The following is a 22,144-nucleotide window of genomic DNA, read 5'->3' on the forward strand; positions in this document are numbered from 1 at the left end:
GAGGTAACTGCAGGCAGCCATAGCCTAGGACGGAAGAGTAAGTGGGGACAGAAAGGCAGTTTCCTGGGCTGATGGAGTCCCTGACTGAGCCTACTCACATCACCGACAGACATTGCCACCCTTGACCCCAGCCCCAGGGCAAGGCAGGGGCAGTCGGTGGCTGGGCTGGGGTGGCTGTGACTGGGAGGCTGAGCACTGCAGACTCCTCTGCCCCCAAGTTCTCTGCCTGAAATGCCTCCATCAGCAGGCTGTCTTGTCTCTTTAGGGCTTTGCTGTTCGTAAGAGCCACCATCTCATACCCACTAGCCAGTTGACCATTCTCGGTGGCCTTGGGAGGCCACAGACTGGCAGGACTGGAATGATCCCTGTTGTCCTCATCGGATTAGTGGGGAAAGTGGGGCTCAGGGCACGGAAGGTGGTAGAGCTGGTCATTGGCAGTGCCAACCCCAAGAGGGAGCCTGTTATGGTTGGAGACTCCCCAAGCTTGAGTATATACCCCCTGAGCCCCAAGGAGGTCTCCTGCCCCATGGCCTCTTTCCCTAGGAAGGAGTGGGGCTGCCTTTACAGTCACTGAGGTGCTCCCCAGGCTCCTGGCTCCCTTAGCCTCCCCTCCACCTTATACAAGGCTAGGAGGCAGGGTGCTGACTCCTTCCACAGCCTTCCCCTCTGTGAACCTCACAGCTTTCTTGGGTTAAGGGAGTTGCGGGGAGGAAGGGAAGAAAGGAAGATGGGAGTCAGTGCCACCATTGTGCAGATAGGGCAACTGAGGGTCCAGGGCCTTCAAGGAGGTTAGAAGCTGATATCAGCCCCCAATGACCCTACTTCTTGACCAGCAGGATGACCTGGGCTGACCCTCTTCCTCAGGTGTCAGTTTCTTCTTGTCAAAGGAGATAGTTTATGCTCCATAGTCTCAGACATCCTGGGACTATCCCAAGCCCCCTAGGAGGTGGAACCCAAGGGACTTGGGTCCCATCCCTCTTCCCTCCTTCCAAATTATGTCCTCATAGCCGTCCCTTCCCTTTGTGTCCTTCCCCTTTCTGGGTTAGCCCCATTGCATAAATGAAGCAGATGAAGGTCCCTGGTTGCAGAGGAAGGAACCCATTTCCTGGGCCCTGTGATCTCACTTGGACCCCTGTGCTCAGCCTGCAGTGCTGGAACTGGAACCACAGCCTTCTTAGAGGCTAGTCTGGTGTTTAAAACCCCACAACTCCCTGCTGCCACCTCAACAGCAATTCAGGTGAAGTCACCAATGCTAGGTTTACAAGGCACTTCATGCTTCCATCTTTTGGGCTCCACCTACATCCTGCTAAATGACAGTGATGTCTCTGCCTCTTAGGTGGATAAACTAAGGCAGCAAGACCCAGTAAAGGACAGCACTAAGTCCCAAACCCTGACCTTGGTCCCTGCAGATCAGTGACTCCCCTCACACTGAGTGTCCACAAGTCTGTCCTGCCCTGACCGCATGGCTCTAGATCCAGGGTGGGAGGGGCTCGGATGAAAGCAGGGTCCAGCCAGCTGGGACTACTGCTGGTAAGATGGGGTGCCACTGAGTGGGAAGGTCTGGGATGACACCCAGAGCCCAGGCCTTCCAGATGGGAGACAGAGATTCTCCAGTTCAGAAGGGCAGAGGCTCCAGCCTGGGACAAAGGGAATTGCCAGTGAGAACTGTCTCCCAGGGACCTAGCCCCTCGGGCAGGGCACAGGTGGGGATGGGTGTACAGGAGGCTGCTGGACAGCTCTGGTCACAGGCAATAGTCACAACAAGACTAAAACCCTTTCCCGCTGTCCTATTTCTATGAAGGCTGGGGCATAATCTGTGAGATGGCACAGTGAAGATCCACTGGCAGAGGCCAGGACTGCCAGGAGGAGAGAGGAGCCCACTCTCACCTCTCAGAGGAGGCGGGGGCTGTGGTCAGAGGGTCACAAGGTCCTGAGCACCCAGACATCTGGCCTGGTGCCCCTGGACTTTTCAGCCTCAGGAAAGAGACCCTTTCAAGCCAAAGAGGTGAGGACCAGCACAGGAGGGGAGGCTGAGGCCAAGGAACAAATGGCATAGCCATAGTCACGTGAAGGGAATGCTGGCTGGCGGGAGGATCCTGAATTGTCTGTTAGATCTGGGCCTCCTGGGGCTGGGGAGAGCTGGAGGCAGCCTCTCCTCACTTGGGCTAGCTGCCTAGGCTCATACTCAGACCCTGGCCACATCCTCAGCACTGAGATGGGACCCACAGCTGGGGGACCCCATATACCTACCTACCCTCCTTCCTTCGTCAAGTGTTTGCTAAGTGCTGACTCTAGGCCAGCCACCTTGGGATTGGCTACTGTGGCAGGAATGGGGAGCAATGGGCAGGCAGAGATGAGGGCCAGCACCTCCACAGGCTCATGTCCTCAGGGTCCAGACAGAGAGGCCCGGGGAGTTCTCTCCAAGGAGTAGGCAGAGATAAGTGCCAGGAAGAGCCAAGGCTAAGGGCCAAGTCGAGCTCACCTGTTCAAACAGGTGGAGGTCCCTGCCCACCCCCTCACTGATCAGAAGCCTGGGGGCAGGCCAGAGTTTCCATTGGCAAAGGTTAGGAAACAGGCATTCCAGGCGGTTGGATCTTGTGAGCAGAGGCTGGGGGCCAGGACATCGGATTCAAGGATACTATGCTCTGGCCTGAGGTATTTGGGTGGGCCCTGGGCAGCTCAAGGAAGGGGCTGGGGACTCCAATCGCTTGTGGAAAAGTGGAGGCATTCCTTTAACACCATGCAAAAAGTCCATACAGTGTGCCAGGCATACGGTGTTCTAGGCTGGGGATTCAGTAGGGGTCAAAACAGATGAAGTTCAAGGGAGATAGAAACAGCATTTTCAGATGCTAACAGGTGCCATGCAGAAGATTCTAGCAGGGCGATCTAGTAGGTAATGTAACAGGGCTAGGGCCTAGGAGGAGACTTTAGGGTATGGGGCTAGAGAAGGCTGCAGTGACATTTAAGCCAAGATCTGAGTGATCCAAAGGTCAGAGGGAAGAGAATTCCAGGCAGAAGGAGCAGCCAGTGTAAAGGCCCTGAGGCCTGGGACGTCCTGAAGTGCAGCCCACGTCAGTGGGGCAAGGAGAAGGAAAAGGAGGTGGATGGAACCAGTGAGGCAGGTGGGGCTCTGTAGGTTGGGCTAATAAACCAGAGAGACTTTACGCTAAGTGTGATGGGAAGTCATTGGATTTTGAACTAGGGAGTGATTTTATTTCTTAAGTCACTGTGATAGTTTCATGGAGACCAGGTTGTAGAGGCTCTATGAAGACCAAGGCAGACACTGTCCAGATGGGAGAGGACGGTGGCCAGGATTGGGTTCTTGCTGGGAGGTGATGGGAAGTTGGCATTTGGGGATATTATTTGGAGGCAGGGCCAACAGGACTTCAGGAAGGGTTGGCTGTGGAGTGCGAGAGAGGGTTGTCCAGGTCAGTTGTTCAATTTCTGGCTTAAGCACGTGAGCACATGGCATGGCCATTTTCAGAAGAGGGGGATGCTGGGAAAAACAGACCAAGGAGAGGGAAATTGAGGGTTCTGGGTTGTCTGTGTTAGGATTGGGACTCCTGGGGCTGGATAGGGCTGGAGGTGCCAAGGAAACAGTTGTCAGATTTAAGCCTGGAGTTCCAGAGAGGGGGCTGCCCCCGAGAGAGATTGATCTATCTTTAGCATAGAGATGTATTGCACCTATACTGGTACCCCTCCAGTCTCAGGAACCCAGAGATTCAAATGAGCCATTGATCTGGAGGCCCTAGCGGGATCAAGGCAGGGGCCAGTAGGAAAGGACCCTGCTCTTGAAGCCTCCCCCATATCTGTCTAGTGAACCAAGACCACCTCACCCCACCCCAAAGCTAAAGAAGTTAATGATGCAAACTTGGCCTTTGGGATTCAAGGCCCAACTGGGGGTGGAAGGTGCTGCCATAGGGACCCTGGAGGCCAGCTATCCAAGTGATCCTCTGCCTATCCTAGCCTGGCCTGGTGTGAAAGAGGCTAGACTGCACCCTGACAGGACCCCATCATGGCTTAAAGTGCTCCTTCAGAGGGCCTAGGAGACATTCACGTCCATTGCCACCAGTTAGCTGTGTGTCCTCAGGCAAGCCCTTCACCTCTCTGTGCCTTCCCATTAGAGGCAGTTGGAGGAGTAACTCTCTGATCCCTTGTCCTCCCCTGTCAGAGGTCTGTGAAGGCAAAAGCCAGCCAGATCATGCCTGTTCCACCCCCAGCTGAGCAAAGTGTGGCTTCAGCCCCAGCTCAGACGGGGCAGTCAGAATGATGGGGCTGGAGCTGGGGGGGTTGCAGCGTGGCCTCTGCCTCACCCCTACTCCTGGGACTCTCAGCTCTTTGGGGCCTACTCCAGGCAGAAAGGCATCACCTCCTGAGTGTCCCTTCTTCAGGGAGAGGAGATGGTTGCCACCACCACCGCCAAAGCCATCCTCTGGGTCTTGTGCTCCTCCATGCCAAGCACATTAGGGGATAATTAAGTAAAAATAGGCATTCCGACCAGTGTAGCTCATTAAGGCCTAATTAAGTTAATTAGTTCCAGGTGTGGATGGCGAGGCTCTAGTGAGGCGGCGGCTGTTGTTTGCTGTAATTGCATTTTCGCAGCAGCAGTGATGGTGACAGTAATGGTGTGGCAGAGGCAGTGGCTTTCTCCAAGGCCTGGAAACCCGCCAGGAAGTTCAGGAGGCTGTCGCTGAGCTGGGAGGGGTACGAGGAAGCCAGGGGTCACCCACAGAGAGTGGTGGCTGGAGGTTCAAGGTCTCCCAGCCCCAGGGGCACCCTGCTCAGTCTATGCCTGGGGGAAGGGGTGTGTGTGTGTGTGTGTGTGTGTGTGTGTGTGTGTGTGTGTGTGTGTGTGTATCTCTTCCCCTCTGGCTGGCTGAGTAGGGGAGGTGCACTGTGGCTGGTCTTTTGGCCTGAGACCCAATTCCCTCACATCCCATCACAGTCCCCAGGAAAGACTTTAAAGTGGCTTTGGTAAAAGGGAATTTGTGGGCCAGAGGGAGTGGGCAAGAGTTCTAGGAATCCACCTCACTCACTCCCTCTGTTTGGCTTGAATCCCCAATTTCTGTCCCTTCTGGCAGGTGAGTGGATCTTAGAGCTGCCCCCTCTTTGTGATTCAGGGCAGAAGTGGGGGCTACACAAGGCCGGGCCTCCACAGAGGACCTACTGGCCCAGTTAGTTTCCTGCCCAGACATCTCCCTCAATCCACTTTCTATCATGGCTTCAGACTCCGCTGTTCTTGGGGACCTGCCTGTGTGGGACAGCCCTCCCAGCCTCAGTCACACTCTCATTCATACATTCATGCATGCATGCATTCAGCTGTCCTTCACTGACCGTCTCCTCTGGGCCAGGCAGCAGGGCCAGGGGCTGGGGATATAGGCTGAGCAAGATAAGTTGGACTCTGCCCCATGGCACCTTTGGTCTCTGCACGGAGTCAGACATGTTAATGACTCTGGCCACACAATTTTGCCATGGCTGTGGGCACCTAGGGGTATTTAACCCAGTCCTGGGAGGAGAGATGTCCAAGCTGCAGCAAATGTGATTCAGGTGATGGGGACAGGATGTGCGTCGGGAACTGAAAGGGCTTCCCTATGGCTGGAGGACAGCATGAGGGCACTGAGTGGGGCCAGATCAGGGAGGACTGTGGGGCCATGGTGGGGTCTACACAGGGCTGTTGGGTAGAAAAGGAACTGGCGCTGGTGACTGGGAGGCCAGGGAGGAGGTAGCCAGGGCTGCATCTGTGGATAGAGAGGAGTGGGTAGATTTGAGGGATATTTAGGAGGAGAGGCAATGGGGCTTGCTGCACTGGTTGGGTGTAAGGGATGGGGTAGGAGGAGGCTGTTAGCCTTGCAGAGAGGGGCCTTGGGAATGGAGTTGGGCTCTGAGACGTCCCCACAGGTTGGGACAAGGATGAGACAAGGGAAGTGCCTGGAGTGAAAAATTGTGGGAATTTGCTACTTCTGGAGATGGGACAATGGGGCATAGTTCTCAGCAGGGTATGCTCCCTGGGTCCTTCAACCCCTTCCTGGGAGGTGCTGTCTTCTCTATGTGTTCCAGTGCTGGAGTGGGGCCAGGATTGATACCTTACGGCCTCATTTGCTCTGGATAGTTACTCTCTTTCCATTCAGGTGCGCGAATGACAGGTAAGGTGCCCATTCAGCTTCCCCTGGCATGCCTCCCATGACATGGAGCTCCTGTCACCAGGCAGCCCAGTCCTTTGACTGGGACCATTATAAAAATGCTGTATCCTGAGCCCAAATCTGTCTTGCACTGTCTTCTTCCAACAGTTGACTCAGCCCTGCCTCCTACCCTCCCCTACTACCCAGGCAGGTCTGCCAATCCCCTTTCCCCTGACAGCTCAACTCTCGGAGTCTCAGTGTCCCCACCTGCAAAAGGGGAAACAGTAGTAGCCACCACCTTCTACGACTGGTGTGAAGATTAAATGACAAGATGTGTATAAACCTCATGGCACATGCTAACTTTTCTATTTTATTTTTCAAAGACAGGATCTGTGTTGCCCAGGCTGGAGTGTAGTGGTGTGATCATGGTTCCCTGCAGCCTTGACCTCCTGGACTCAAGCAATCCTCTCACCTCAGCCTCCCAAATAGCTGGAACTACAGGTGCATCGATGTCACCATGCCCAGCTAATTTTTTTTTTTTGGAGACAGAGTCTCCCTCTGTTGCCAGGCTGGAGTGCAGTGGCGCGATCCTGACTCACTGCAACTTCCGTTTTCGGAAGCAATTCTCCTGCCTCAGCCTCCCGAGTAGCTGGGACTACAGGAATGCACCACCACGCCCGGCTAATTTTTTTTGTATTTTTAGTAGAGACAGGGTTTCACCATGTTGGCCAGGATGGTCTTGATCCCTTGACCTGGTGATCCGCCCGCCTTGGCCTCCCAAAGTGCTGGGATTACATGTGTGAGCCACTGCGCCCGGCCTAATTTTTAAAATTCTTTGTAGAGATGGGGATCTTTGCCATGTTGCCCAGGCTGGCCTCAAACTCCTGGGCTCAAACAGTCCTCCTGCCTTGGCTTCCCAAAGTTCTGGATTGCAGGCATGAGCCACCACACCTGGCCACATGCTAATTTCTAAGTAACTGGTTCCTAACCCATAATAAGAATTAATAGCTGCAGAGGAAGACACTGTGCTCCTTCTGGTTGGGGCTGCCCAGTGGTGCAGCCATATCCCAGGCCCCAGTATCCGTCTGTTGGCCTCAGGTAGCTGACCCTGCCACTACCCCACTCACATCCGGTGTAGATGCAGAGCTAATCACAAAGAATGTCCATGGGGAAGAAGTGACATTTTCTTGGGATGGCAGAGCCATAATGACATGCGGGGTATACCTTGCTGGTATTGAATCAATTATCTGCTCCTCCCCTCTGGTCTCCCTGCTCCTCAAGTCTCTCATTTAGGGGCAGCAGTGGACCTGTCATGCCTGTGAAGCAGCCCTAGTGCTGGGAGTCCCTCCTGAACCTGAGGGCCCCACTGAGCCCCAGATCCCTTGGAGGGCAGCAGACCCTTTAGAAACACATCATTGTCTGGGGTGCCCAGACTTTTCCCACGAGGCTGCAGGATGTTGAGCCTGGGGCGAGGGGCTTGTAGGAACCTCTGGCTTCCCTCGAAGATCAGAAGAACCGCCCAAGAAAGGACAAAGCCATCCCGCCGCCTCTTCCTGTGCAGTCCCTTCCCGGAGCCTCTGTCTGCAGCAGCGAAACTGGCTTCTGCAGCGCTCTCTGCTTCTGCTTCTGCTTCTGCTTCTGTTTCCCTGTTGAAAATCAGTACTTGTCTCAAGGGGGAGCTCTTTAAAGGACAGCAGTGATCATCCTCCCCAAGCCCTGGTGACCGGGGACCACCAGGTTCCTGTTACAGGGTAGAGGGCACCACACGGGAAAGCAACCACAGGGCCAAAGAAATGCCCAGAGCATGGCAGGGCAGCCATTCGGGCAATGCTGCATCATGTGGGTGGGCAGGGGCAATGAGTGGGAGTGCGACGTGTGGGATTGGCAGTGAGCAGGCACTGTGCAGAGCAGGCCTTACCTCCTCCTCACCCCAGCTGAGGGAGGGCTGACTATTTCTACACACCCCCTTGTTTTTCACACCCGGGACTTGGAGTCCCGAGGGACTTTCCAAAAGGCACACAGCTGGTGGGGCCTGAGGGAAGATGATGGAGGTGGGGCTGCTCATACCCCTGCTGAGTCCCACTGGCAAGGCTCATCCCTATGCGGGCACCAGGGGAGAAACGACTGTGTGGCTCAATTTGCTGTTTGGTTTGGGGGCCTGATACCTTGAGGCCCTGGGCCTCCAGGAGGTCTGGCGCTGCCACTGGCTCACCATGGATGTGATCGGGACCAGGGCCCAGCATTGCTCTGTGCCTCAGTTTCCTCAGTTGCACAAAGGAGTTAAATTCTGGGTTGGCTCATGCTTTTTTGCCTCCCAGAGCCACAGCGCACCCAGGGAGAGGGGTCATCTGCAGTTGCAGTCACAGATGGGAAAATGAGGCCCAGAGATGGGACAGGTCACTCTGGGGCCAGCAGACTCAGTTCTGAGCATGTGGCCAGCAGCCAGGAGAGGAGGCTGCAGGGGAAATGCCAGCAAAGCCCAGCCTTTTTGCATCTCCAGTTTTCTGTAACCTGCCCTCCAGCCTCCTTTGCCTGGGTTCACAACTCAACCCCAGCTGAGTGTATCCTGACGCAAGGCCCCCTTCCCTCCACCTACCAATTATGGCTGGTCACAAAAGCTGGATGGTGACCAGACAAAGGGACAGGGATGAAAGTGCTGGTTGTCATGGCAACCTGGTGGGGTTGCTGGGACCCAGGGGAGGGGCCTGGCTGTGTGCCTGAGCCCAGGCATCAGGGCGACCTCTGAGCATCAGCCAGGGCAGCCTGGCGGGCCACAGGGACCCCCTCCTGCTCTGGGCCCACCAAAGCTGGGCATACAATGGCAACCTCAGCCCCTTCATGGGTAGCACCTGCTCCCTGGGCCTCCCCCGGTGGCCCCATTATCCTGCACCTGCTGACCCTCCTCCACCTGCTTCCCAGCCCAAGCACCCTCCCCAAGGCAGGCCCTGCCCATCCTCAGGCCCAGCTGCCTTCTCTGAGGGCCAGCCAAGAGGGTTGGGGAACCAGGAGGGGTAGCAGGGAGGGCCCTGGGCAGGGACTGAGGGTCCAGCTGCCTGGCCAGCAGTGTGTGTGCCTGCAACAAGGCTCTGCTCCAGGACCTCAGTCTCCTCACCTGAAAACTGGGAGCAGCCAATCCTGCCTTCAGGGCCTTCAGGGGCCAGTTTCTCTCTGTTTGGAGGGAGAGCTGAGGCCAGGTTGGGAAGAGAACAGAGAGGAGGGTATCTTGGGTTATACTCTCAGGGCCCCCTCTGTTGAACCAGGTGGAGGAGACCTGAACCCCTCCTGCACATGTCAGAGTCACTGCTTAGGGTTGGAGATGACATTTTCCAGAGGCCTCCAAGGGTACAGAGGAAGTGGGCAGGGGACCCAGTAGTGCCAGGCTTTTTTTTTTGAGATGCAATCTCTCTCTGTTACCCAAGCTAGAGTGCAGTGGCACAATCTTGGCTCACTGCAACCTCTGCCTCCTGGGTTCAGGCAGTTCTCCTGCCTCAGCCTCCTAAGTGGCTGGGACCAGAAGCATGCGCCACCACGCCTGGCTAATTTTTGTATTTTTTAGTAGAGATAGGGTTTCACCATGTTGCCCAGGCTGGTCTCAAGCTGCTGACCTCAAATGATCCGCAGAGAGTGCTGGGATTGCAGGCATGAGCCACCAAACCCATCCAGTGCCAGGCTCTTGAATGCCCTATCAGAAGTACTGGGGAAAGAGAGAGACAGTGGGGTGGGGACTCTCCAGGAGGAGAGTGCTCCACAGGGGGCAGCAAGGAGGATGGCTGGGGGGCCCTGGTGGTGGACAGTCCGGTTCTTCCATAAACAGGGAAACTGAGACCCTAGCAACACTAATTGTTGAGACCTCAGACACTATCAGTGTCTGGCCATAAGGCAGGCCTGCCTGCAGGCTCCCTGATGCCTCACCTCAGGATGGTGGAGTGGAGGAGGGAGCAGGGGTGAGAGAAGTGCTAGGCCAGGGCAGATGCCCCCCTCCTTCTGTAAAGGGAAGTGGGATTCCCATGGCAATGGGTCTTTGTCTCGTGGTCTTTTCCTTGCGGCTCCCTACCTCCTACAGGACAGCCCCAGGTTCCCATCCCACTCTGCCGTGACTTTGGGTGAGACCCCTCCCTTCTTGCCACCTCAGTTTGCAGACCCAGAGTGTGACAGCAGATTGCCAAGGAAGTTGTCAGCTCTAACTGACACCCCAGCTGTTTGAATGTCCCCAGGCCAAAGCAGACAGGCCATTTGCAAGGGTTGGTGAGGATGAGGGCTGCTCTACCTCTTTGGGAGTGAGGGATTCCATCTCTTTGGAACAAACTGTTCCTTACTGAGATGCTAGGAGTTTCTTACACACTCCCTCCTGGAGGTCTGGCAAGGGCAGTGCTTTTGCCAGGAATGGAAGTATTCGGAGCAGGGGAAGTCCTGGTGTCCCTCACACCACTCTGTGCCGATGACCCCAGCGTGATGCTGGACAAGGATTCTGTTCCTCACTGTGCTGAAGAAAAACAGGCCTAGCAAAGGAAGGGACTTGCCCAGAAGAACCCAGCCCTCTTGCCCCATCCAGAGCCTTTTCTAGGGGTGGGTGAAAGGTCAGGCTGGCAGTCTGGTCCCCAGAGTGGCCAGCCTTGGGGGACGGGTGGATGGGTGGGCCCAGTTAAGCCTCAGCAAACCCAGGCTCCCTGGAAGGTAGGAGTAGGGGCACTTGGTGGGTCACAGGGCCAAGATGATGAAGTCACCCACTCTGCCAAGATATTACTCAGCTGACGCTCACCAAGCTCCTTGGGGCCGAGGGAAAATCAGAGGTGCTCAGAGCCTAATTATAATAAACAGTTTCCTGTGCAGCTCCTGGGCCCCCCTGGGAAATGTCCTATGGAAGATGTCTCTGTCTCAGAGCCTGCCACCTGGTGCTTTGGTCCAGGAAGGTGGGGGCCAGCGGGCATCCCTCCCGGGGCTGCTGCTTCTGGAGTGCAGAGCCTCAGCATCCTGGACCCTCAGATGGAGGTCAGAGAAAGTTAGGCTGGGGGAGAGGAGGTGAGGATGGGATCATGTGGGGTCAAGTGCAGCTGGGCTGGTGTCAACAGCCACTATTTTTGGGGTGGTGGCCCCAAGTGGGTTGCCGTATCTTCCAGTCATTTCTATGGGTCTTTCCTGGACTGATGCATGGGCAGGCTACTGAGAAAAGCCGTGCCTCTGCCCCAGAACCCCCTGGTCCCACCCATCAAGCCCACCCTCTGGTTGGGAGAAACAGCAGTGACCATCATATGGTAGAGAGTGAGTGGTTCTGTGAGCTCCTGAGAGTGGGCCCTTTCAGCTGCAGCCTGTCCATCTGTCCAGCAGCCACAGCCCCTGTGATGTTACCAGCCCATGGCTCAAGCCTACCCTCCCACTAAGGGACTCAGCAGTGACCATTGTAAGGTCATTTGCCCAGTGGTACTGACCATGGTCCTCTAGGGCCCTGAGGAAAGTGTGTGTTTTGTTGCCAATGCACTCAGGGAGGGCTTCCTGAGGAGTAGCCCAAGATAAGATGGAAGATTATAGAGAAATAAAGAGGGAGGAGGCTCCAGCAGGGAGGCTGCACAGGAGTAAAGGTGGGCATGGGATTGGGTGGGGGCTGTGATGGATGAAGACTGTCTGTTCATGGGCCAGTGGTCTCTAATCCTCCAGCCCCCAAGAAACTCCATTCTACTCCTTCTGCCTTGAGCTTTGGGCTTTCAAGGTCTTGTCTGTCAAGGTGATCATGTGGATGAAAGGAGAATTGATTTGTCTTCATTTTTATTCATCAAAGAAATGATTATGCTGGTCAGAACTGCTGAGGCCAGCTGAGCAATGGGAGGGAGGCTTATGTCAGGGAGGCCTGGGAGGCGGTGAATCCTGGACCTCACCCAGTCCCATCTCTGACCCCCCCACCCCCATGCCTGCAACTCACTTTCTCTTGGCATAGCTCAGGGCCCCAGGCCTAGAAAATCAGAGGAAGATCCTGGGAGCCCAAGAGGCAGGCTGGGGGCAGGTGGGGAGCGGGTAGCTCAGCCACTCAGTCTGGATGCCTGTCACCTTCCGTTCTGGCTGGCCGGCCACATGAAGGGCCCATTCTGCCACCCATTCACAAGGGGCTTTCATCTCTACAGCCAGTGAAGCATTGCTCCTGTCTCAGCCAGCAAGGAGGCACAGGGTAAGGGTGTGCAGACCTACCATACCCTCAGACCCCATGCTGGAAAGGCATGGCCCTGGGCCAGGGCATCCCAAGCAGCCCATCTGCCCAATCCCCCAGCTTTCAGGCCACCAGAGTCCTCAGCAAGGGGGATCTGAGCAAGAGATGGGCAGTGACTCCCCAACTGTTGTAGAAACCCAGTCCTCCCATTTCAATAACAGTAAGGCTGACCTCTCTTCCAGCTTATTCAGGGCAAAAGACGGCCCTCCCATCACAAGAGGGGCAGGAGCCTAGTGGGTCATGGCTCAGCCCCTTGCCCCTTTCCCAGGGAGCAAGGGAAGTATGGTACCCTTCAGGACAGGGCAAGAAGACCAAAGCCTGAACCTTGCCCAGCCAGGAAGAAACCAGAGCATTAGAGGGTGACTCCTGAGACACAGGAGAATAGGGACTGACTCACGGTTTCCTGTCAGGGAGGAGGGAGGCAGTCATATCCACAGCCTACCCTTGAAGAGGGGCGAGGTGGAGCTGGCAGGGCTGCTGGTAAAAGCAGCACCCCCTGGCCCCCACCCCTCAAGTCCACGCTCCAGTTGGGAGAAACAGCAGTGACCATCACATGGTAGGCAGTGAGTGGTTCTATGAGCTGGGCCTCCTGAGAGTGGACCGTTTCAGCTGTGGCCTGTCCATCTGTCCAGCAGCCACGGCCCCTGTGATGTCACCAACCCACGGTGTTGCTTGGCAACTTTCCAGGATTAGCATTCTGCCCCTCTCATCCCTGACGTCCCACCATGGGCTGATGTTGCCGTGGCAACCCGGATGGATGCTGCAGCTTTTTGGACAGCTGTACCCAGTGTGGGAAGAGCCAGGCAAAAGCAGGGAAGCAGGTGCCTCTCTACAGGCCAAGAGGGGTACCCAGCCTGTACCCAGACCCATGGAGCAGCCAGACTGCCCTGAACAGGGCTATAGGGTCCCTGTCCATTCTAAGAGCTGTGGACACCTTGCCTCCAGTTCACCTTACACTCCATCCTTCCTTCTGCAGTGATCACTGAGTACCTACTGTGTGAATGCCAACAAGAAAAATAAAACCATGGTTTGGGTTCAAGAAAGGTTGCACCAGCATCAGGTCTTGAAGGATGAGTAGGAGTCCTCCCAGGTGCAGGAGTTGATGGAGAGAGAAGTTCTGGACAGAGGAAGCAGAAGCCTGTGCAAGGGCTGAAGCAGTGTCTCCAGGCACAGCTTACACCCTGCCTCTGGGTTCCTCGTGGCCTGACCTCTCCATCTTTTCCACGCAATACAATTTATAGTGTGGGCAGGGTCCAGTTCAGTTCCGGACACTTAGTGCCCAGCAAAGGCCTGGCACCAAGCCAGCACTACTAAAACGCCAAGTAAAATTCGACAGCAGGGCCTATGACCTCCCCCAACACTAACCGTCTCACCAAGTCTCAGTTTCCCCATCTATGAAATGGGGGCCAGTTTTGAGAAGGCTCTGGGCAGGGGTTCTCAGGTACAAGTGGGGTGATCTTTTTCTTTTGGTTTGTAAACCACTTTTCCCTTACAGAAAAATTGGAAGACTGGTACAGTGGACATCTGTGACCTTCAGATTCCCTAATTGTTACACTGCACCACTTTGCTTTGTCTCCTCTTTCTCTTTTTATCTAGCTGTACTCACCTGTATATGTTTTTGCTGAACCATTTGAAAGGAAATTGTAGTGGACATTCTGCCGTGTTTTCCTGAAATACTTCAGGCCATGTCAACTAAGGACAATCTGATATAACTGCAGTAGCATTGTCACATCTAAGAAAATTAACAATTCAATATTCAGAATAGGACAGGAGAATCAAAACCTGAACCCATGCCAGGTCCTGGGAGCAGATGATGGGCATTAGAGGGTGGGCGCCTGAGCCAAGCGCCTGAGGCACTGGCCTCAGTGGAATCTCCGGGCAATGGGTGGGTGTGGCTGTGTGCGCCAAGCCCCAGGAGGACGAGAACCCACCCTTTCCGCAGCGCCCTGACCAGCTGTCCCGCAGCTGTGGCTTAAATGCCAACTTCCAATTCGTAAATTTCCCCAATTATTCCTCCCCAATTATTTACATATGTATATATATTTAAATCAGGATTTAATAAAAGTTCTCACACTGCATCTGGCTGTTTCGTGGCTTACTCTACAAGGGCACAGGAGGGAAGACGGATGGGTAGTGGAGCCTAGAAGAGTGGCACTCCCTGGCCGGCCCCAATCCCGGCGATAGGGGCCTGTGCTGGAACACCCAAGGCCCGGGCGGAAGTAACCGAGACCGGGAGTTGGGGGTAGGCATGGGTTCAGACTGTGGAGGTTCGGGGACGGAAGCTCCCGCCCTGCGGTGCCGATGGCCCCGCCCCTTTAGCAACGGTTCAGCGTCCCTCCCTAGAGACGGGGCTGACGCGTCCCCGCACTGCTCGGTGGAGCCGGTAGGTCGGTGAGGCGGAGGGGTTGTGGGGCCTGTGCGGGCAGCGGGACCTCGAAAAGGCGCGGAGGACGAGTGGCCGGGGTGGGGGATCTCGTAGGAGTCTGGTTGCTGGACCGAACCTTGGCCAGGGGGAAAGAAGGGAGGTGCACTTTGTTTTATTTATTTATTATTTTTGAGTCTCGCTCTGTCGCCCAGGCTGGAGTGCAGTGGGGCGATCCCCACTCACTGCAACCTCTGCCTCCCGGGTTCAGGCGATTCTCCTGCCTCAGCCTCCCGAGTAGCTGGGACTACAGGCACCCGCCACCATGCCGGCAAATTTTTGTATTTTTGTAGAGACGGGGTTTCACCATATTGGCCAGGCTGGTCTTGAACTCCTAACCTCAAATGATCCGCCTGCCTCGGCCTCCCAGAGTGCTGGGATTACAGGCATGAGCCCGGCCAGGAGGTGCACTTTAAACAACCTTGCAGTTCAGTCCTATCCTTACCAGACCAGTTTTTGGGCCCCGTCACCATGCTGAGCATGTGGAAGTCTCATCAGCTACCCAGTCCCTCTCCAGATCTCTGCCAGAGTTGTTACAGAGGTCACCTTCATTCCTTTCTCCAATTCGCCCATCCATTAGGTCATTTGTTCACACAATCATTCAGCGAGTACTTTCTAGGCACCAGCTGTGTGCCAAGCCCATGCCAGTCCCATGCTAGGTGCCAGGTGCCAAGTTTCCAGAGATGAATGTTACTTGAAAATGCCTGCCCAGCCAACAGGAAAGACGTGCACATATAATACAGGGAGATGTACACTGGAGGGGAAAGGCACAGTCGGTGGGGGGCGGTTTGCATCAGGTGAGTGCTGAGAGAATCCCAAGCCTGGGGGAGCATTCATGGTATTGTTTGCCTGGTAGCCTCAAGGGCAGAGACTTCCAAAATCCCCTGAAGCCACAGATCCATTTGTCTGCTTATGAAGAACCTCAGGGTGTGAAATGGATAAAGGTACAGGGTCCTGTGGAATCAGGGGTGGGTGACATAGAAGCCCTCCTGCTTAGGTGCCCCCCTTTGCAAAATCTCAGCACCCAGTTGGAGAACCACTGTGGTGGTGCTGGAACATGGACCTTTGGGTCAGCCAGAAGTGAAGACCTCAGTTTCCATTCTGGTTCTGCCAGTGTTTGGTTGTGTGACCTTTGCAAGTTTCTTTACTTTCCTGGGCCCTAGTTCCCTCAGTTGTAAGTTGGCAATAATAGTAGTACTTGGTGCGGGGATGGAATGCCCCTATTCGTCTGTGTCTTTTCAGCCAAGTGCTTGGTGACTGGTTGAGTCAAGTGGGGTTGAATGACAGTGAATCCAACTAGAAGCTTCCTCTGGCTCAAGCCAATAGGACTCCCAGCTAATCTGAGTGGGGAGAAAGAAGAACTTGGGTTCACCGTGAGCATCGTTTTCCTGCCTCTGAGAAATGAGAATACTATCAGTTCCCACCTCAGTAGTTTAAACGAGTTGCATAAAATAAGTCTACGCCCCCAATAACATTCACCATTCCCAACACTATGCCCACCAGGGCCACCTCTGCCATCTCACTGGCCAGTTCCCTTCAACACACAGGGGGAACCGCCCAGAATGACCAGAGGTAGAGGCCTTGCTGGGAACCATGTCCTTCTCCCCCCTGCTGGTCACATGCATTTCCAGACAGAGACTGCTGTCACCCGTGGGGCCATGGCAGGAGGCAGACTGGGTCTTTCTGTCTGTCTGTCTGTCTGTCCTAGCTCCTGCATATACTGCTAATGCACCGGTGCCCAGAATGGGGGCAGAACTGGAAGGGAGCCACTGTGAAAGGCTGGGGATGGAGGGGAACAGCATTCTGAGTTTGCAGCTCACTCTCACACCCTCCTCGGGACACACCTCGGTGCATCCCCCCACTGCCAGCTTGTGTGGAGGGAAACAGTTTACTGGGTCACCAAGTTCACCCATTATGGACTCCTTTTGCCCCCAGCAACCCTGCAGTTTCGTAGACATTTGCACATCTGTTATCTGAAGATCCTTATAACTCCTTATAAGGCACCAGTAAAGCAAATCAAGCATGCTCAGGCTCATCTGAGAGCTGAGGAAATCATGGAATGGAATGCTCTCCTGTGGAGCTGGGGACCCTGTCCTCTCCAAGCCCTGCTCTCTTGGGTGATTTTGTTCAAAGATGAAACATCTATGGGTTTGCAGCCTGATGAGGCTGAGCCCCAAGGGGTCCTCTGTTCTTTAGGGTGCTCCAAGAAGGGCTGGTGACTGTTAGACAGGTGGGCCAGACTCAGCATTGTCTTCAGCACCTGCCCTGGGAGGCAGCTGGCCACTAGAGACTGGATTCAGGGAGTGGAGTTCCGCTGGGGGAAGCCTGGCAGGCCTGACTGGCTGGAGGCAGCTCGGCCTTTGGGCTGAGTGTCTGGAGCTTCCTGCCAGAGCCCCATCTGCCCTTCTGCGTCCCTCAAGTGGCCTGCCAACTCACCACCCTCTTCTTAGAAATGGGCTCAGCTGCTGCATGTGCTTCTGCACTGCTGGTAGTTTTGCTCTAGACAGCCCTGGCCACCCACCGCACTCCTCAGGTCAGTGCAGGCCAGAGCCCCCTACTGTGATCTATCAGGAGGCCTACACCAGCACAAAACACACAGCAAAAAGAGTGCCCTGTTCTTCAAGATCTTGGCTCTTTGTCTCAGTATGCTGAAGGGATGGGAAAATGGGATGGGGCCAGGAAAGGGGGGCTTGCTTGGGCTAGGCCTCTATTTCCTTTTGTTAAGATGCTCTTTATCTTTCTTTTTTTTTTTGATGGAATCTCACTCTGTTACCTAGGCTGGAATGCAGTGGCACAGTCTCGGCTCCCTGCAACCTCTGCCTCAGCCTCTCAAGTAGCTGGGTTTACAGGCATATGCTACCACACCCAGCTAATTTTGTATTTTTAGCAGAGTCGGGGTTTCACCATGTTGGTCAGGCTGGTCTCAAACTCCTGACCTCTGGTGATCCACCCGCCTCGGGCTCCCAAAGTGGGGGGATTACAGGCGTGAGCCACCACCTCGGCCTCTTTTTTTTTTTAAATGAAATTTTTATTGAGATAATTGTAGACTTCCTTTTTATTTTTTCACTAGCATTATGTGCAAACCTCTTTTTCACCATCCCCTTGTCCAATTTATTGTCATGTTCTCCTACCCAAGGATTCTCCGTGGTGATGAATTTTGAGGTAGCCAAAGGCAGCAGTGCCTTTTCAAGGGCTTGCTCCTCCCACAATAAAAACTATAAACTCTTGTCCTCCAGGTGGTGGATGTGCATGTGCCCCGGTGGCATCTGCTACTCCCTTTGCAAAGACAGGAAGGTGTACGTTTTCTGAGCTGAGCTGATCCCGAGAGCCACGGTGGGTGAATGCGATTTTGTTGCTGGTAGAGGGATCTGTGGGCCAATGGAGGGTCGGGATTGGGGTCCTGCTGGAGAGGCCATTTAGTCCTTTAGCTCCTGGGGTATAGGGGGAGGTAGAGTGGGCACACATAGGGGAGGCAGGGCGTGGCCTAGCACTCACAGGTGCTAGGGAGGCTCATGCCCCACACTGGGAAAAGGCAGGGAAGTCTAGCAGGGCTGGGCTAGAGGTGCCGGGGCTGCTCTGGCTGAAAGTCATTTTAGGGAAATGTATTGGGCAAGTAAGCTCTGGGCCTCCCTCCCCATCTCCCCCTACTGAGAAGCCAGGCCTTGCTCTATAAGATGGGGGAGAGGGGTGGACAAGTGCAGTCGCATGCATGGGTTGGGAGTGTCTGCAGGGCTTCCCCTCACTCAACCCGGAACTGTGGGTGGGCTCTTTTCTCACATGCAGTGTCCAGGGCAGGCCCCACCATCTCCTGGTGCACTGGGTGCCTGTCCAGATTAGGAGGAGTCCACTCCCTCCTCCTTGCTCTTCTGTTACCCATGGGTCATGGGCTGGGGCTTGTGGCAGGCAACAGTCTAGGCATCCGTGTGTCTCGGGGCTGAGACAGAGGCTGGGAAAAGCTGACTGACGCTGGGATCTTCTCCTAGGAGCTTTGGCTGGGACATCTCCCTGAGAAGCAGCATGGAGCAGCCTAACGGAAAAGGCTGTAGCCCAGGAAGGACCCCTCAGGGCCCAGAGTGCAGCGGTGCTCCTGTGGTCCAAGCAGGGACTCACAGGGGCCTAGAGTATAACCCAGGGAGGGTTCTTCCAGGATCAGAATATGGGTTGGGGAATCTTCCAGGCCTTGACCCCAAGCTCCCACCTTTACCCCTGCCCCCGGCCCCACCCACATTCTCAGACTTGGGGCAGCCGCGGAAGTCACCCTTGACAGGCACCAATAAGAAGTACCCGCTGATGAAGCAGCGTGGGTTCTACTCCGACATCCTCATCCCTGGAACCTTGGATCAACTTGGGGTGAGTATGGCAGTTGTCTCATACCAAGCCTCAACCCTTCCTCTGGGCTCCATTCACCCATCCTTTCATCCTTCTCCCCATCAGTCAGTCCATCTGTTCATTTAGCTGTCTATCAATCTATCCATCTGTCTATCCATCTACCCCCATTCCCCCCTCATCCAACCTTCCATCCTTTTTTGCCACCATCCATCTGTCCATTCATTTGACAACTCATTACTGAGCTCCTGCTGTGCACCAGGCCCTCTATGGAGCCCCAGAGATGTAGCAGGGATGAGACGCCCATGTCCCTATTGTCATTGTCATGGGGCAGTGGCTTTGGTAGGGAAGATCACCTCCCTTGGCTCTGGTTGGAAAGGGTCCATGGATGAGGTGGCATATTGCTGAGACCTAAGAGACAGGTATGTAAAAGTGGGGTCTGGGAGCGTGTTCCAGGCAGGGGAGACAACAGGTACAAATACCTGGAGTCCCTGAGAGAGGGCACAGCTGTGTGAAGAAGGAGGCTAGATTTCGAGGGGAGAGATTGAGGGAGGAGGCTGGGGGCAGGGGAAAGCAGGGAGGGAATGATGAGGAGAGAATTCAGAGTCCTGTAGGTCCCAGGTAGCCTTATGCTTTAGGCCAGGGAGGGGCTAAGAAAGACATGGTGAGGACCCACTGATATGCATTATATCTGCAATGCCAGTGGCCTTGGGAGAGGAGGTCCGTACAGAGATACCTGCTGGCCTTGCAGTACCTGCTTCATGGCTCAGCCCTGGGATGCACTGCCGAGTGTTCTCAGAGCAAGGATGAGAGCTGGGCTGGACCAGAATGGGGCGGAGCCAGGATGTCTTGGGTGGCCACAGTTTGTTGCCCACTGTGGCCTTTGAATGGAGAATTGTGTGTACCCCCTGGTTCTGCCCTCTCCTGTGCTCCTGGAGTGCTCCCTGGTGGGCCTCAAGGGAGGCACCTGGCCTTGGGGTCCCTCCCGGGTCCTGCCTGTCCCTGGGATGTTGACGCATACTCAGGGCTCCATGTTTGTTTTCAGGAGGTGTGCCGTGGCCCCCGAATGAACCAGAGCCTCCTGAGGCAGGCTGACCTCGACAAGTTCACCCCAAAATGTCAGTGCTCGGGAGGGCTGTGTGAGTGGGTCCCGGTGGGTATTTAGAAGCAGGCCTTTGGCCTCAGGGAGACAGCCTTTTCCTGGCTGAGAGCCCCAGCTTCCTCAACTGTGGCGTGGGGATAGTAAGAAACGGGGTGCTTCACAAGCACCCACTCACGGTGAGTGCTCAGTCAGCCACAGCTGCCGAGTCATTACTCTCAGTGGAGCCATGACCTTGAAACTGGGCCGGGCAGGAATGGGCTGCTCGGGTCAGGGCCACAGCTTGCTTTCCCTGGCTGAGGTCAGAAGGGCATATGTGTGTGTTTTCCGCCTCCTCTGGAATGTGGTTCCTGAGGAGGCCTGGACTGTCTGAGTTGCTCCCTGCTGGGGCCGCAGCACCTGGAACAGGGCCTGGCTCAGATGGATGCCTAGGAGATCCCTGCTGCAGGCCTCTCCTCTCAGGCTCATGGAGAGTCTCAGAGCACAGCGGAGGTGGCAAGGACTGGGACACCTGCAGGGTGTGGGGCCTTCCCCAGTGGCAGAGGGGAGAACAGGGGCTCCAGGAGAAGCCCTGAGTGGTGGTGAAGCCTCCCACCTGGCCGGGTTTGCCCCTCTCCCCTGGCAGACAGGATATCCCCTTGGATCAGGACCAGATGCCCTGTGGCTCCCCTTGTCCGCCCCTCCTCCCCACCCCTAGGGAAGACCTGGCTCCTTGCTGCCACTGTCCAGGCCAGTCCTCTCGGAGCCCACCGCCTTAGAAAACATCACAAGCATATGCATTTGTGCACTTATCTGAGCATGTGGCCTATTGTTTCCAACAGTCTCACAAGTATCTGTGATCCAGAAAATGGTTACCAACCGCAGATCAGCACTGGGGGTATTGGGAATGGTGTTCCTGCCACACTTGGCAGGGTGGCTAGGGGGGTGATCTGCAGATGGCAGCTCTGCCCACATGAGAAAAAGCAGCCCCCAGCAGCACAGGGTAGTGTCAGTCAGGGCCCTCGGCAGCCAGTAGCCTCCCCTGGCCCTCGGATGCATCAGGGGCTGGAGGCCAGGCTTGGGTCTCTTCGCCCTGGCTCCTTCTTGGCCACTGAGTGGGTCCTGGGGGTGGAGTGGTGTCACGCAGCCTCAAGAGCTTGTGATTAGGGTTCTGAAAACTGCCTTCTTGGCAGCCCTGAGATCTGGGTGTTTTTGATGCAAAGAGGGGTGTCCCTTGACTACCTGGCAGCCTGGTGAGAGCAGACTCCAGCTGACGGTGGAGGCTCCGCTGAGTCTTTGACACCACCCAGGCCCCACCTCTGGAGCCCTCTGTAGGACCCAGATGCCACTCCCAGGCTGGGCCCTCCTGCAGCATGACCACCTCTTGGTCCCAGGGAGGTGGTGAGGCCTAAGGAAGGGGTCACCAGGGTTTCCCAGGGCCCCTGGGACTCTGGACCCTACTTCTACCCAGAAAATAGAGGGGACCATCAGGAGGCTGCCCAGAGCCCATCCAGGCCCTGGGAAATGTGGCCATCCCCTCCTGAAGCAAATGCCCATACCCCTCTGCCCACCTCTGTGGTCTCGCTTTGCCTGGGACTTTCTTCTCCATTGACCATCTGGTGTCGAGGTCAAACTGGGATGGATGGTCACCCTATCAATGGGTCTCTCCCCACCAACTCCCCTTCCCCCAGGTATGGAATGGAAGCCTCTGTCTACCCTGCTCATCTAAGTAGGGGCAGCCATTTTGTGACTTGAGGGTTCTGCAGGGCCAGAGTGGTGGAGCCACCCACTCCCAGAGCATCCAGGATGCCTCAAGCTGGCAATGGCCCCAGGGAATGAATATCAGACTCCAATATGCTGAGGGGGCCTCTGCAGTAGGGGTGGGAGGAGCCCATCCCATTTCATCTTCCTATCCAGTGGTAACCCTCGTCCTTGGTGAACCCAGCACCTGGCTTGAGCAATGGCCCCTGGTGCTGGAGTCATGGGTGGTATGGAAAGGAGTG

General features: G+C 55.5%; 1 protein-coding gene across 1 annotated transcript in view; it reads left to right on the forward strand.

Annotated features, from left to right (window-relative positions):
* Nucleotides 1–17,981: 17,981 nt before the first annotated feature.
* DNAH1 (dynein axonemal heavy chain 1) overlaps nucleotides 17,982–22,144 on the forward strand; it is a 77,257-nt gene continuing 73,094 nt past the window's right edge. Inside the window, exons 1-3 of the mRNA XM_012460669.2 lie at nucleotides 17,982–18,070; nucleotides 18,721–19,087; nucleotides 20,109–20,181. Of these exons, the coding sequence (XP_012316092.2) occupies nucleotides 18,755–19,087; nucleotides 20,109–20,181 (406 nt within the window). The 5' untranslated portion in view covers nucleotides 17,982–18,070; nucleotides 18,721–18,754. The remainder of the gene's footprint in view (nucleotides 18,071–18,720; nucleotides 19,088–20,108; nucleotides 20,182–22,144) is intronic.

Source organism: Aotus nancymaae, unplaced genomic scaffold, assembly GCF_030222135.1.
Source record: "Aotus nancymaae isolate 86718 unplaced genomic scaffold, 86718_ANA_hifiasm-v0.15.2.pri h1tg000067l, whole genome shotgun sequence".
NCBI lineage: Eukaryota > Metazoa > Chordata > Mammalia > Primates > Aotidae > Aotus > Aotus nancymaae.